The sequence below is a fragment of the Eschrichtius robustus genome, chromosome 7 (genome assembly GCF_028021215.1).
Source record: "Eschrichtius robustus isolate mEscRob2 chromosome 7, mEscRob2.pri, whole genome shotgun sequence".
Taxonomy (NCBI): Eukaryota; Metazoa; Chordata; class Mammalia; order Artiodactyla; family Eschrichtiidae; genus Eschrichtius; species Eschrichtius robustus.
This window is the reverse complement of record NC_090830.1, coordinates 14,542,013-14,556,570: the sequence shown is the minus strand read 5'-3', so window position 1 is coordinate 14,556,570 and position 14,558 is coordinate 14,542,013. Positions and strand designations below refer to the sequence as shown.

Here is a 14,558-nt window from a genome sequence, read left to right as displayed (position 1 = left end):
AGCCGGTGGGGGCAGAACCAGGCCTCGGGGAGACTGGCCTTGCCCTCTCGCTGCCCGGCTCGCTCGCCACGCAGGCCCTGATTCTTTAACCCCCAGGCCGGTGACCGTCACCTGAGTAAGGGTTGGGGCTCTGGCGGGAGCTTGCTGTTGGAAGCTCACCTGAGCTTTTCCTCCTCCTGCAGCCTGTTCTACCAGCTCTGCCCGAAGTGATGAGACGGGATGGGCTGGGCCGGGACTCACTGCCGCCCCACACAGTGTTCAGAAGCCTGGGCCCAGCGCTACCCCTTCCTCTTCCAGTGACGACCAGCAGCGAAGAGGGCATTCTTCCTCTTACACCAAGTCACCGTTCCAGCGGGTCTCTTATTTAGAAGCAGAAACCACGCTCTGACTTCATAAATGCAGAGACGTGGGTGTTTGCAGACTACAGGCTCCCGGTTTTAGGAGACGCCTCGCCTAGCTGAGGGGGCCTCCCCAGGCGTTCCGGCCTTCTTTCCTCAGGACCCTTTTCCAGTGAGTTAAAACTACCTCTGTCACTTTGTCAGCGGCTTACATGCCCTAGGTGGAAAGCAGAGGTCTAGATGCTGTCACCTTGTATCAGAGGCTTCCTCACCCTCTGGAGAGAAGACCTCGGGATTGTTCCCCACCCTGACCAGCTAGAAACAAGGACGAGCCTCTGTGGTTCCCCTGTGGGCACTTCAGAGGGAGAATGCTGGGCGGGGAGGGTCTAGGTCTTCAGCAGGAAACTAAATCCACTCTTGAAAAGTGCTTTCAAGCAAACCACTTAACTAGTTTTCAGTGTCTTAGCTTGGCAGTGCGCTCTTAAGAAGTGGGCTGTGGAAATAGGAATTATCGCATCTTTTTAACACATCTGGCAACCTGGCTTTCTTTCCCCGAACTGGAATGTTGCTGTACAGGTTGGTCATGGTGGTGGTAATCACTGAACAGTCATTAAGTTAACAGTGAAAAGTAGACAACTGATGAGAAAGGAATCAAGTAGTCATTCAGATGGTCTTTTTGATAACTTGATCTGCCTCTGAGCATACGGTCTAGTCAGCTGAAGGAATTTGACGGTGACAAAATGTATTTCCATAAGCAGAGAGTGAAAGCAACCTGTTTATTTTCTGTTTTCCTCCCTAGCGATGTTTTTACCTTTGCTAACAAATAAAACGTTAGGCATTTAAACTTAATGAAGGCAGCCTTTGATGGTTTAGTATACATTTATTCTTTGTTATCTAGTTTTCCATGTGTAGGCATGTTTATTTTGGTGATGGTTCGTAATTCAAACACGTTACCATAGGCGGGAATAGTCTTTATATCGGGCGGTGGATAAGAGGGCAGCGTGAGATGGAATGACATTTTTACCGCACAGACTTGCACACGCGAATCGCCGTCGGGGTACAGTGGTGGTCTGTCTGCCTGCGGGATGCTCTGGCCTCATCGCTGCCACCGTCAAGTCTTAACGGCGTCGGTGAACGTGGTGGTTTTAGAGTCTGCGCACATCCTCTCGCGAGGGGGTCTAGGCCCCTCCTCTTGGGTGCGGGCTGGACCGGACTGGTGACGCGCCTCTCATGGATGACACGGAGCTGCGACCGCGTGTGGTTTCCAGGACCCGGCCTGGGGTCCTCCTCTCTCCCTCGACTCCGCCTCCCCTGCCCCTCTTCCCCTCCCAGGTCACTTACTGGGGGAGGCCAGCGGCCGTGGGTGAGCCCTTGGTGAAGAACTGGGCCTCCAGCCAGCAGCCCTGGAGGGACCCGTCCTGGAAGCATCCCTGGGCCCCGTCGCACCTTCAGCTGGCGGCGACCCCGGCTGACTCGTGGGCTCACGAGAGACCGTGGGCTGGATCCAACCAGATTCTTGGCCCTCTGAAGCTGTGCAAGATACTAAGTGCTTTCTGTTTTAAGTTACTGAGTTTTGAGGGAGTTGGTTTGGCAGCAGGTGGGAACACAAGAAGTCACCTGGCCCTTCTGGTTCTCTCCTCAGCTGTGACGTGAGGGTTGGCCTAGTCCCCTTAACAAGTTGGCGGCTGTCTGCCAAGCCTCAGGGGCCGCCCTGCCAGCCGGCTGTGCCCGCCCCTCCCACGGCGGCCTCCTCGCCTCTGTCCCACCCCCTTCCCTCTTGGCCCTGGCCCACCCACCGCCGGGACTGACACTTCGTCTCTGGCAAAAGCCAAGCGCACATTTTATTTATTTCCTCTTTTTTTTTGGCTGTGTTGGGTCTTCGTTGCTGCACGCGGGCTTTCTCTAGTTGCGGCGAGCGGGGGCTACTCTTCGTTGGCGGTGCACGGGCTCAGCAGTTGTAGCTCACGGGCTTCAGTAGCTGTGGCACGTGGGCTCAGTAGTTGTGGCACGTGGGCCTCAGTAGTTGTGGCACTCAGGCTTCAGTAGTTGTGGCTCGCGGGCTCTAGAGCGCAGGCTCAGTAGTTGGGACACTCGGGCTTAGTTGCTCTATGGGATGTGGGATCTTCCCAGACCAGGGCTCGAACCTGTGTCCCCTACATTGGCAGGCAGATTCTTAGCCACTGCGCCACCAGGGAAGTCTGTGTTTCCTCTTATGTTGAAACAGAGACAGATCACATTGGGAATAGAGTGGAAAAAACTATTGTAATAACTAAACCTATATTTACACTTAATTTTCATAACTGTTCAAGAAACCAACCTATCGGATTTACTGTTTCTGAAAATAACGTCACTTTGTTAAAAGTCGTTGCTGCTTTACCTACTTAGAAATAGGATGGATTTTGGCGGCCGAACTCTTTAATTATGGTAGATAGATAGACGTTCCTCAGTCATTTATTTTCATTTGGTCTCACTCACGGCCTGATTTAATTCCTCTCGTGCTTCAGGTAATAGACTGCTTCTGTTGTATGCGTCCGTAAGAATAACGCATGCCTTGGGCTCTTGGACTGAAAACTAACCACATTCAAATATCTATCTAATAATAATAACTACCAGCTAGGTACGTTAGTGAGTAGGAGGAATTAGCGTTTGCAGTATCTGGCCCAAACGCCATCTAACAAGGAGGAGAGGGTCTCAGTGCCCTAGTCGAGGCTCTCTGGGTCTTTCCGGAGGCTGCATGTGGATGTAGCAGCCAAGGCTGTGGTCCAAACGGTAAAGTCGAGCAGGGGGGCAGCGGCGTCCTCTCAGGCTGGTCGGTAGAGAATCCTAGTGCTCGGGTTACACTTCCTGACAGAATTCAGTTTTCAGTGAGAACCAGCGAGCCTGCCCTGGTCTGCATTTGTCTGCAGCGTCTTCTGTGTGTGGGGTGAGTCATTACGTATTCATAGTGTCAACATCCCTCTGAGGGCAGGAGAAGCAAAGCAGAGATGCGTCTGCATCCTGGGAAATAAAAACAAGACTTACGGATCAGATCACAGGCTTTGAATTCTCTGCAACTTTTGACCCAGCGTCAAACCACATCATGACTCCTCTAATCCCGGCAGTTTATGCCTGTCACTAAAAAGAAGACCTGTCTGTCCCTGTGTCTCTGAACACGGAGAAAACCAACGGCTCAGTTGTGGCGCGTCCTGGATACCAGCAGGTACTGGGCGAGGGAACCTCTCCATATGTTTGTATTCGGTGCATTTCCATTTTGAAACGGAGCCTCCGCTGGTGTAAATTAGTCTTATAACGTATGCAAATGTATGGGAGGGGGATGGTTGTAATGAAAAGCTTCCACTGCAAAGTGAGCAAAGCCGGTAAAATCAATCTGAGTAAATCGGATGAGGGTTTTTTTCAGCTGCATTTATTATTAAGCAGTTACCCTAAGACCACCGCCACGCTTTTGTGGGTACAAGAGAAATGTGCCCAAGCCCCTACCTTGAAAGGACACCTGCAGTGCTTCTAGATACCGACCGTTAGCGGATTGCAGGTAGGACGAGTGATCAAGTGCTCCCGCGAGGGGCTGCTCCCCGGGACTCCGAGGGGACCTCCAGGCACTTAGCCCCCGTCCCTGCCTTCGAGAAGGCAGGCCACTTGCTCAGCCCCCCAGGGTCACCTGCAGAGCCGTGGCCAGAACCCGAGGCTCCGGCTCCCAGGCCAGGGCTCGTCCCAGCGTGCCGTGGGTCCTACTTGTCCCTGAAATGCTGGCCTCTCCTGCCACCCTGGACCCTGTCCTCACTCGGGTCACCCCCACCCCCCCCCCCCCCCGGGCCATTCCCGAGCTCCAGTCACCGGTCCCCATCTCTTTTCCACCTCCTGGTATCTCGCGGTAACCCCAGCATTTCCAGAACAGACCGTCTTCACTTCCTGGCGCCACCCCTCCCCCACCCAAACGACTTCCCCCGTTTCTTGTGGGTCACTGTCACCCCTGCCAGCTGTGCCGTCCCGCCCTGGCTGCCTCGCCCTTCGGGCCTCCTGGCCCCTCTCCTGTCCCCTCCATCTCCCCCTCACCACGACCAGAGTGACGTTTCCAGAACACGAGTCTCAAGTCTCTGAGTGTCTCGCCTCTCCTCCCTGTCGTTCTGTTTCCTTGTTTCCCTCGTGGGGTCCGGTCCGGACTCTCTGCTGAGGGGCGGTGACACGGGCACGGGCCATGCTGTCCCACGGGGGTGTCCCCTGGGCCCTCGGCCCTTCCCTAACGTCCGGCAGAGGCGCGGGGCGGTGACAGGCAGAGCAGGCATGGCGGGCGGGTGGCAGGCGGTCGTGCGGGCACCGTCTCAGCCGGTGCATCAGGTGGGCGGGCCTGAACTAGAGGAATTTATAGTGACCTGACGTGTTCTGAGTGGGAAATGCACTGTTTTCCTCTACTTTGGGCTGCCTTGGTGCTGGAGGGGAGCTGTATTCTCCAAGGGCGGGGCACTGCGATGATGGAGACCCTGGAGGCTCCGGCGGCTCATCTCTAACCTCACTGTGTGTTCTGTGTGACTCAGTGTTTGGTGCACCAGCTTCCTCATCTGTAGAATGGGGCAGTACTAGCGCCATATGGAGGGTGAACTTGCGGGCAGGGTCTAGAATGGGGCTGGGCACCTAGGAAGTGCCCTGTATTAGCGGCAGAGGTGTTCCCCCTCCTCCCCCTCCCCTCCCCCTCCCCCTCCCCCTCCTCCCCTCCCTCCTCCCCCTCCTCCTCTCCGTCCCCCTCCTCCCCCGCCCCCTCCCCTCGTCCTCCTCCCCTCCTTACCCTCCTCCTCCTCTCCCCTCCTCCTCTCCTCTCCCCTCCTCCTCTCCCCTCATTCTCCTCCTCTCCCTCCTCCACCCTCCCCCTCTCCCTCCTCCACCCTCCCCCTCTCCCTCCTCCACCCTCCCCCTCTCCCTCCTCTCCCCCCTCCTCCTCCTCCCCTCCCCCTCCTCCCCCCCACCCCTCCTCCTCCTCCTCCTCCTCCCCCTCCCCCTCCTCCTCCTCCTCCTACTCTGGGAGTTGGTAGTGAACATGGTGATGTGCACTTTTTGACCTGGAGTCAAGAACAAAACAATCCTTTGTGGATGACTCCCTAGAAACGTATTCTTGGATTTTTATGACATTGTGAGAATCAGCCTCTTGTAACTTGGTTCAAACTGAGCCCTGGGTTGCCATCCCCATCCTGGTTCATAAAGGGCCAACTCGAGCTGCTTGCCCACTGTGTAACCTGGACAATTTGCGTAACCTCTCTGATCTTCTGTGTCCCCATTGTAAGAAAGGAATTATAAAATGGCAGGCTTGCTGCCAGGATGAAAAAGTATCTTTGTACAGTGCCTGGTGCATAGTAGGCATTCATAAACAGCACTTAGCATCATGTTGCCTGTTGGGACTTTGCGGTGCCCTCGTCATATAGCAGGTCCTCATCCTCGGCCTTAGTTTTGTGGTGGGCTCGGTTCATTGTCCCGGGGAGTTGGTGGGGGGGAGACAGGTTAGGGAGTGTTACATATGGACCAGTCAGTCTTGTTTGTGTGAAGAAGGAGACATTTATTTTCTAAGAAAACACTGATGGTTGACTTACGGATGTTGATTTGGTGAATATTACAGTGCGGTGGCCACACCAGCAATGTTCGCTTTTTTGTTTTCATTCACTTTCGATTTTGTACAAGGTTAAATGGTGTGATCCATTAGCCAGTGTGTGTAGTAGGCCAGATGCCTGAGGGAAGAAATTGTTAGCCACAAAATGTTACAAGCAAGCTGCAAAATAAAAATTAATAAGCTTAATGAAAAGTCTACCCAGTGTGGCTCAGCTAACGTCATTACTTGCTGGCTTTAGTGTTCGCACGTTTCTTTATATCGTGAAGGCAGAGAGTAGGTCAGATTCTCTCACTCCATTGCAGGTGCCAGGATTGCCTGGAAATCTTTGCCAATAGTAAATTGAAAGTTTATTTATAACCAAGTCCTCTCAAAAGCCAAATTACAATTCAAAAAGTTTTCTTCGCAGCAAAATGTATTTAAATTGGGATACAGATGCATTTTAATACATTTGTTACAATGTGGGCTAGGATCTTCAGAAGTCAGAGCACGTGGGGCCCTTGAAAGCCGGAGAAGGCCTGGTGACAGGTTGGTGGGGTGGGCTAGGACCACCCAGGTGCAGGGCGTTCCTGACCTGTGCACTGTGTCTACAGGGGGTCATCCTCACATCACTCCCATGGGAGTGTCCCCCCCCCCCTCCCCCCAGCCCATCATCCCGATGGTGGCCTTGAGGGGATAAACCAGCTTCACTTCACCTCGGAAGCAACTGAAGGAAAAGCTGGCCTCCAGAGGAGGAGACTCAGGCTGTTTCTCTTTAATTACTCTACTTTTTGAGTAAAAATGCAGATTATTGGCAGAGCAAGTTGCCTTTGGGAAAAAGATGTCTGATTTGGCCTAGCCCCTGAAAATTAACGCTTCCTGCAGATCTCACTTCACATCGTTAAGAGCCAAAATGTCCCCAGCGGTCACGCAGCCCATGCTGGTTGGAGGAATGCTAGTGGAACAAACCTGAGCAGAACTGGTTGGGTCTCCCCTGAGGGAGGGGACCTAAGGCTGCCAACACCCTAATAGCATCTGCTGGGGAAATGGCCAGTTGACAGTGCTTGGCGCACCAAAGTCTGTGTGGGAAAATTACTAGCCGTGGGGTATTTCTGATTTGGGTTATATACAGAAACCTTTCTTATTGTATTCACAGAAATCAGATCCCAAGTGGTTGAAAAATATATTTAGCTCTGTGGTCATGGGGTTGTTTGATTAATGTTGATAGATTAAATTGTTCGTGCAGATGAGCTGAGTAAATTCTGCCAGAGCGTCTCTCTTCTTCTGGTTTTACATTAAGCCCTTAGTTTGCAGCTCTTTTCCACTGGCAGCCCTTCTAGAGGAGCGGAGGAAAAGCTCCGCCGTCCTTTGCCCTTCCTCCGCTGCTATTCAGTGGGATGAAAGGAATCATTTAACAACCTCTGAGCAGGGCTCAATGGCCCTGAGGGAGACTCTGGTCCTAGGGTGCCCTTAAGCCATAGAAGGCGTCTGGAGAGCTACCCTTATTTTAATGGCTTTGATTTAACCACTATTGAATTCTTCTTATTTGATCCAGTTTCCCTATCTCCCTTCCCCACCCTCCCACATCCTCAAGGCCCAGGGAGTTTCCAGAGTATTTCTTTCCATAGATAAGTGATACACATAGAAAATGGAGAGAGAAACGCAGGTCCTTCCTTGGAAAGTTCACGCCAAGAACTTGGACAGAGTCACTTCTGTCCTTGGGTCTCCACCACTGAGCAGGTCTGGGGTGCAGTCCTCCGGATGGGAGGACGCATTGTTTATTGACCTGATGAATGAAGGTGGGCTCCAGGAACCTGTCGACTCATTTGGTGTCTTTGCTCCCCCAGGAGGACTGGAATGACATTGACCCAATTAAAAAGAAAGACCTTCATCACAGCAACGGGGATGAGAAAGCACAAAGCATGGAGACCCTCCCTCCAGGTACTGCAGCAGCTCCCAGGGCCAGGCCAGCCTTGGGCTGCTGGTGGGTGGTGGGGACCTGTCTTGCCCACTAACTGTGAATGAGCTGAATGTGGCATCTGGAGTGTATCGCCTGTGGGGTAGGGAATGCACTTCCTAGGGCAGCTGGAGACACTGCCCTAGAGCAGTGTTTTGCTGTCTTCCTTCAAGCCCTTAGTGGGTGGTGAAATGAGTTTACTGGGAGGTGACAAAAATTTCTTGGAAGAAAAAAATATCACTAGAATAAACTCAAAAATACAGGATGGGATGTATCGGTTCACAGATTTTTGTGTTTTTAACAGACTGTTTTTTTAGAGCAGTTTTAGGTTCGCAGCAAAATTGAGCAGAAAGTACAGAGGTTTCCACAGACCCCCCCCGCCCCCCTGTGCACAGACTCTGCCACTATCAACATCCTCCACGAGATGGGACATTTGTTGTAATCAGTGAACCAACACTGATGCACCCTCATCACCCAGCGTCCATAGTTTACATTAGGACTCACTCATGGTGTTGTATATTCAGTGACATGAATTCACCACCACGGTATCCTACAGAGTAGTTTCACTGACCTAAAGATCCTTTGTGCTCTGCCTCTTCATCCCTTCTTCCCCCAATCCCTGGCAACCACCGACCCTTTTACTGTCTCCCTGGTTTTTGCCTTTTCCAAAATGTCACATAGTTGGAATCAGATCAGACGTAGCCTTTTCAGACTGGCTTCTTCCACTTAGTGACATGCACTGAGCGTTCATCTATGTCTTTTCATGGCTTGGTAGCACTTTTGTTCTTATCGCTGAATTGTATTCTGTCGTCTGGATATATCACAATTTATTTATCCATTCACCTACGGGGGACATCTTGGTTGCTTCCAAGTTTTGGCAGTTATGAATAAAGCTGCTGTAAACGTCTGTGTGCGGTTTTTTTGTGGGGACATAAGTTTTCAATTCATTTGGGTAAATACAAGGAGTGCCACTGCTGGATCGTATGGTAGGAATACATTTATAGTTATAAGAAACTGCCAAACTATCTTCCAAAGTGGCTGCACCATTTTGCACTCCCACCAGCAATGAATTAGAGTTCGTTTTGCGCCACATCCTCACCAGCGATTGATATTGTCACAGTTTCTTTTTTTTTGATTGTGGCCCTTCTAATAGTTTGGAAGTGGTAGCTTATTGATGTTTTAATTTGCAATTCCCTAATCTGTAAAACTTTGTGGAAGTGTCCGTTCAGGTCTTTTGCCCACGTTTTAATCGGGTTGCTCCTTTTCTTATTGTTGACTTTTAAGAGTTCTTTGAGTATTTTGGATAATAGTCCTTCATCAGATGTATGATTGCAAATATTTTCCCTCAGTCTGTGGCTTGTCTTCTTATTCTCTTGACAGTGTCCTTCCCAGAACAGAAAGTTTTAATTTAATGAAGTTTAGCTTTATGAGTTCTTTCATAGATTATACCTTCGATGTATCTAAAAAGTCATCGCTATACCCAAGGTTACCTAGATTTTTTTCCTATGTTGTCTTCTAGGAGTTTTATCATTTTGTGTTTCATATTTATGTCTGTGTCCATTTGGTTGTAAGGTCTGTATCTAGATTTTTTTTTTTTTCTTGCATGTGGATATCCAGTTGTTCCAGTATTATTTGTTGAAAAGGCCATGGCTGTTTCATTGTGTTGCCTTTGCTCCTTTGTCAAAAGTCAGTTGACTATATTTATGTGGGTCTACTTCTGGGCTCTGTTTTCTCTTCCATAGACCTATTTGTCTGTTCTTTCCCCAGTACTATGTTGTCTTGATTAGTTTAGATTCATATTTGGTCTTGAAGTTGAATAATTTCAGTCCTCCAACCTTGTTCTTTCCCTTCAGTATTGTGTTGGCTTTTCTGTTTTTTTTTTTGTTCGGCTCTTTGTTTTGCCTTTTCATGTAAACTTTAGAATTAGTTTGTTGATACCCACAGAATATAGCTTGCTGGGATTTTGATTTGGATTGTGTTGAATCTACAGATCAAGTTAGTAAGAACTGACATCTTGACAATATTGAGTCTTCCTATCCATGAACATGGAATATCTCTCCATTTATTTAGTTCTTTTTAAATTGTTTCATCAGAGTTTCATAGTTTTGGTCATATACATTTTGTGCCTATTTTGTTAGACTTGTACCAAAGTATTTTGATTTGGGGGATGCTAATGTAAATGGTATTGTGCTTTTAATTTTAAATTCCACTTGTTCATTCTTCATATATAGGAAAGCAGTTGACTTTTGTATATTTAACTTGTATCCTCCAATTACAACAAGGATTGCTATAATTACTTATCAGTTCCAGGAATTTTTTTGTTTGTTGATTCTTTCAGATTTTCTACCTAGACAGTCATGTCACCTGCAAACAAAGACAGTTTTGTTTCTTGCTTCCCAATCTATATTATACCTTTTGTTCCGTTTTCTTGTCTTACTGCATTAGCTAGGGCTTCTAGTATGATGTTGAAAAGGAGAGATGAGGGAGGACATCCTTGCCTTGTTCCTGATCTTAGCAGGAAAGCTTTTAGTTTTTCACCATTAAATGTGTCAGCTGAAGGGGTTTTTTAGATGCTCTTTATCAAGTTGAGGACGTTTCCCCTCTATTCCTAGTCTTCTGAGAGTTTTTATCATGAATGAGTGTTGAATTTTGTCAGATGCTTTTTCTGCATTTATTAATGTGATAATGTGACTTTCCTTCTTTAACTTCTTAATGTGGTAGATTACATTAATTAATTTTCATATTGAACCAGACTTGCATACCTGGGATAAATCCTACTTGGTCATAGTGTACAGTCCTTTTTTATACATTGTTGGATTCCATTTACCAATATTTTGTTGAGGATTTTTGCATCTATATTCACAAGAGGTGCTGGTTTATAGTTTTCTTGTCTGGTTTTGTTATTAGGGTAATGCTGGCCTAATAGGATAAGTTAGGAAGTGTTCCCTCTGCTTCTATCTTCTGGAAGAGGTTGTAGAGAATTAGTATAATTTCTTCCTTAAATGTGTGGTAGAATTCACCAGTGAACTCAGCTGGGCCCGGTGCTGTTTGTTTTTGGAGGTTAATAATTGTTGATTCAATTTTTAAAATAAATATAAACCTCTTGAAATTGTCTATTTTTTCCTGTCCTAGTTATGGAGATTTTGTCTTTCAAGAAATTGGTCCATTCATCTAGGTTATCAAATTTGCAGGCATAGAGGTGTTCATAGTATTCCTTTGTTCTCCTTTTAATGTCCATGGTGTCTGTATTGATGTCCCCTCTTTCATTTCTGATATTCTAACTTCCGTCTTCTATCTTTTTTTCATAGTTAGCCTGGCTAGAGGCTTATTGATTTTATTAATCTTTTCAAAGAACCAGTTTTCAGGGCTTTTTCCCATTTCTTAGATTTATAATTTTTATTATTTATTTTCTTTTGTTTACTTAGGATTTATTCTGCTCTTCTTTTTCTAGTTTTCTGAGGTAGAAGCTTAGATGATTGATTTCAGATCTTTCTTCTTTTCCGTATTGTATTCAATGCTGTCAGTTTCCTGCCAAGCACTGATTTCACTGCATTACACAAATTTTGATAAGTTGTACTTTCATTCTTATTTGGTTCAAAATATTTTTTAATTTCTTTAAGATTTGTTCTTAAGCTCTGCATTATTTATAAGTATGTTGTTGAATGTCTAAGTAATTTGAGGTTTTCCAATATTGATTTTTAGTTCCACTGTGGTCTTAAAGCAGATATTATATCATTTGTGTTCTTTTAAATGTGTTCAGGTGTGTTTTATGGCCCAGGATGTGGTCTGTCTTGGTGACTGTTCCGTGTGAGCTTGGAAGAATGTGTATTCTCCTGTTGGATGAAGTAGTCTGTAGATGTCAGTTATATCACCAGTTGGTTGATGGTGTTGTTGAGTTCACTTGTGTCCTTACTGATTTTCTGCCTGCTGGATCTGTCCATTCCTGAGAGAGAAGCCTCCAGCTATGATAGTGGCTTCATCTGTTCCTCCTTGCAGGTTTCTAAGTTTTTATCTCATGTGTTTTAATGCTCTTGTTAGGCACATACACATTAAGGATTGTTATGTTATCTTGGCAGATTGACCTCTTTATCATTACGTATTGCCCTCCTTTATTCCTGGTGACTCTCCTTGTTGTGAAGTTTGTTCTGTCTGAAGCTAACATAGCTCCTTCTGCCATCTTTTGATTAGTATTAGAATGGTATCTCTTTCGCTATCCCTTTACTTTTCATCTATGTGTGTCTTTATATTTAAAGTGGATTTCTTATAGACAGTATGTAGTTAGTTGGGTCTTGTTTTTTGATCCATTCTGACAATCTCTGTCTTTTCATTGGTGTATTTAGACCATTGACAATGTAAAGTGATTATTAATATAGTTGTATTAATGTCTACCATATTTGTTATTCTTTTCTATTCCTTGCCCTTGTTCTATGTTCCTTTGTCTTCCACTCTTTTTCTGCCTTTTATAGTTTTTTTTAATATAAATTTTATTTATTTATTTATTTATGGCTGCGTTGGGTCTTTGTTGCTGCGCGGGCTTTCTCTAGTTGCGGTGAGTGGGGGCTACTCTTCGTTGCAGTGCATGGGCTTCTCATTGCGGTGGCTTCTCTTGTTGAGGAGCACGGGCTTGTGGGCTTCAGTAGTTGTGGCTTGTGGGCTCTAGTGCGCACGCTCAGTCATTGTGGCGCCGGGCTTAGTTGTTCCGCGGCATGTGGGATCTTCCCGGACCAGGGATCGAACCCGTGTCCCCTGCATTGGCAGGCGGATTCTCAACCACTGCGCCACCAGGGAAGTCCCTGCCTTTGGTAGTTTTAATTGAACGTTTTATATGATTCCATTTTCTCCCTTTTTTACCTTTTTTTTTTTTTTTTTACAGCTAATCCAAGTCTAACTTCAGACAACACTGTCCTGCTTTACAGTTAGCACAAGTGTCTTACAGCAAAATATTATGAATCTCTCCCTCCCATTCTTTGTATCATTGCTGTCATTCATTTCATATGCCATTCATATATATATAAACATATAAGCATACAGAATCAAATACACAGTTGCTATGATTATTTTGAGCAAACTGTTATCTGTTAGATCAGTTAAGAATAAGAAAAATGGGGCTCCCCTGGTGGCGCAATGGTTAAGAATCCGCCTGCCAATGCAGGGAACACGGGTTCGAGCCCTGGTCCAGGAAGATCCCACATGCCGCGGAGCAATTAAGCCCATGCACCACAACTACTGAAGCCTGTGCGCCTAGAGTCCGTGCTGTGCAACAAGAGAAGCCACCATGATGAGAAGCCCACGCACCGCAATGAAGAGTAGCCCCCGCTCGCCACAACTAGAGAAAGCCCGTGTGCAGCAACAAAGACCCAACGCAGTCAAAGATAAATAAATAAAATAAATTTATTTAAAAAAAAAAAGAATAAGAAAAATTACAAGTGTAATTTTACTTTCACTTATTCCTTCTCTGATTCTCTTCCTTTCTTTATGGAGAGCTGCATTTCTGACCTAAATCATTTTGCTTCTCTCTGAAGAGCCTCTTTTAACATTTCTTGTAAGGCAGATCTACTGGCAACAGATTCCCTCAATTCTGAGAAAGTCCTTATTTCTCCTTCACTCTTAGGGATTAATTTCACAGGGTCCAGAATTCTAGGTTGATGAATTTTTCTCTCAACCCTTGAGTTATTTCATTGCATTCTCTTCTTGTTTGCGTTGTTTCTGAGGAGTTGGATGTAATTCATACCTTTGTTTCTCTAAAGCGGTATTTTTCCCCTCTGTCTTCTTTCAAGATTTTTTTTCTTTATCATTAATTTTCTACAGTTTGAATATGCTGTGCCCGGGGGTAGTTTTTTTGGTATTTATCCTGCATGGTGTTCTGTGAGCTTCCTTGATCTGTGGTTTCGTGTCTGACATTAACTTGAGGAAATTCTCAGTTATTATCACTGCAGATATTTCTATTCCTTTCTCTCTTCTCCTGGTATTCCCATTACACATGTGTCACCTTTTGTAGTTGTCCCACAGTTCTTAAGTATTCTGTTTTGTTTTGTTTTGGGCTTTTTTTTTTTTTTTTTTTTCAATCTTTTTTCTTTAATCTTTGCTTTGTATTTGGGAAGTTTCTATTGTCATAGCCTCAAGCCATGAGGTTCTCACATCAGCCATGGCCAGTCTCCCAATGAGCCCCTCAAACTCAGTCTTCATTTCTGTTAGTGTTTTTAACCTCTAGCATTTTTTTATAATCCTTCCTTAGAATTTTCATCTCTTTGCTTACAGTATTCATTTGTCCTTCCATATTGTCTACTTTTTTCATTAGAGCTCTTAACGTAGTAATCATAGTTGCTTTAAATTCCTGGTCTGATCATTCCAACATCCTGCCATATCTGAGTCTGGTTTTGGTGTTTGCTTTGTCTCTTCACACTATGCTTTTTGCCTTTTAGTGTGCCTTGTAATTTTTTCTTAGAAACCCAGGTACGATGTCCTGAGTAAAAGGAACCCCAGTAACCAGGCCTTTGGTGATGTGCTGATAAGGTGTGGGGGAGGGGAGGCGTGCTGTCCTTATGTGGCAGGTGTCTGTCCCCTAGTGAGCCTGTGCCCCAGGTGTCAGCTTCACGACTGCTTCTCAGCTGTCCTGCCGCTCAGGTGAGACAGGATGGTTAGAGCCCCCTGGAGCTGGGCATTCCCCTTCCTCCCTCCGGGTTGATCAGCTCTCTTG

General features: G+C 46.4%; 1 protein-coding gene across 2 annotated transcripts in view; it reads left to right on the top strand.

Moving 5' to 3' along the window:
* Positions 1-14,558, top strand: part of GALNT2 (polypeptide N-acetylgalactosaminyltransferase 2) — a 177,692-nt gene that overhangs the window by 87,141 nt on the left and 75,993 nt on the right. For both annotated transcript variants that reach the window (XM_068547634.1, XM_068547635.1), the window contains exon 2: positions 7,752-7,845. In XM_068547634.1, coding sequence (XP_068403735.1) covers positions 7,752-7,845 — 94 coding nt within the window. The remainder of the gene's footprint in view (positions 1-7,751; positions 7,846-14,558) is intronic.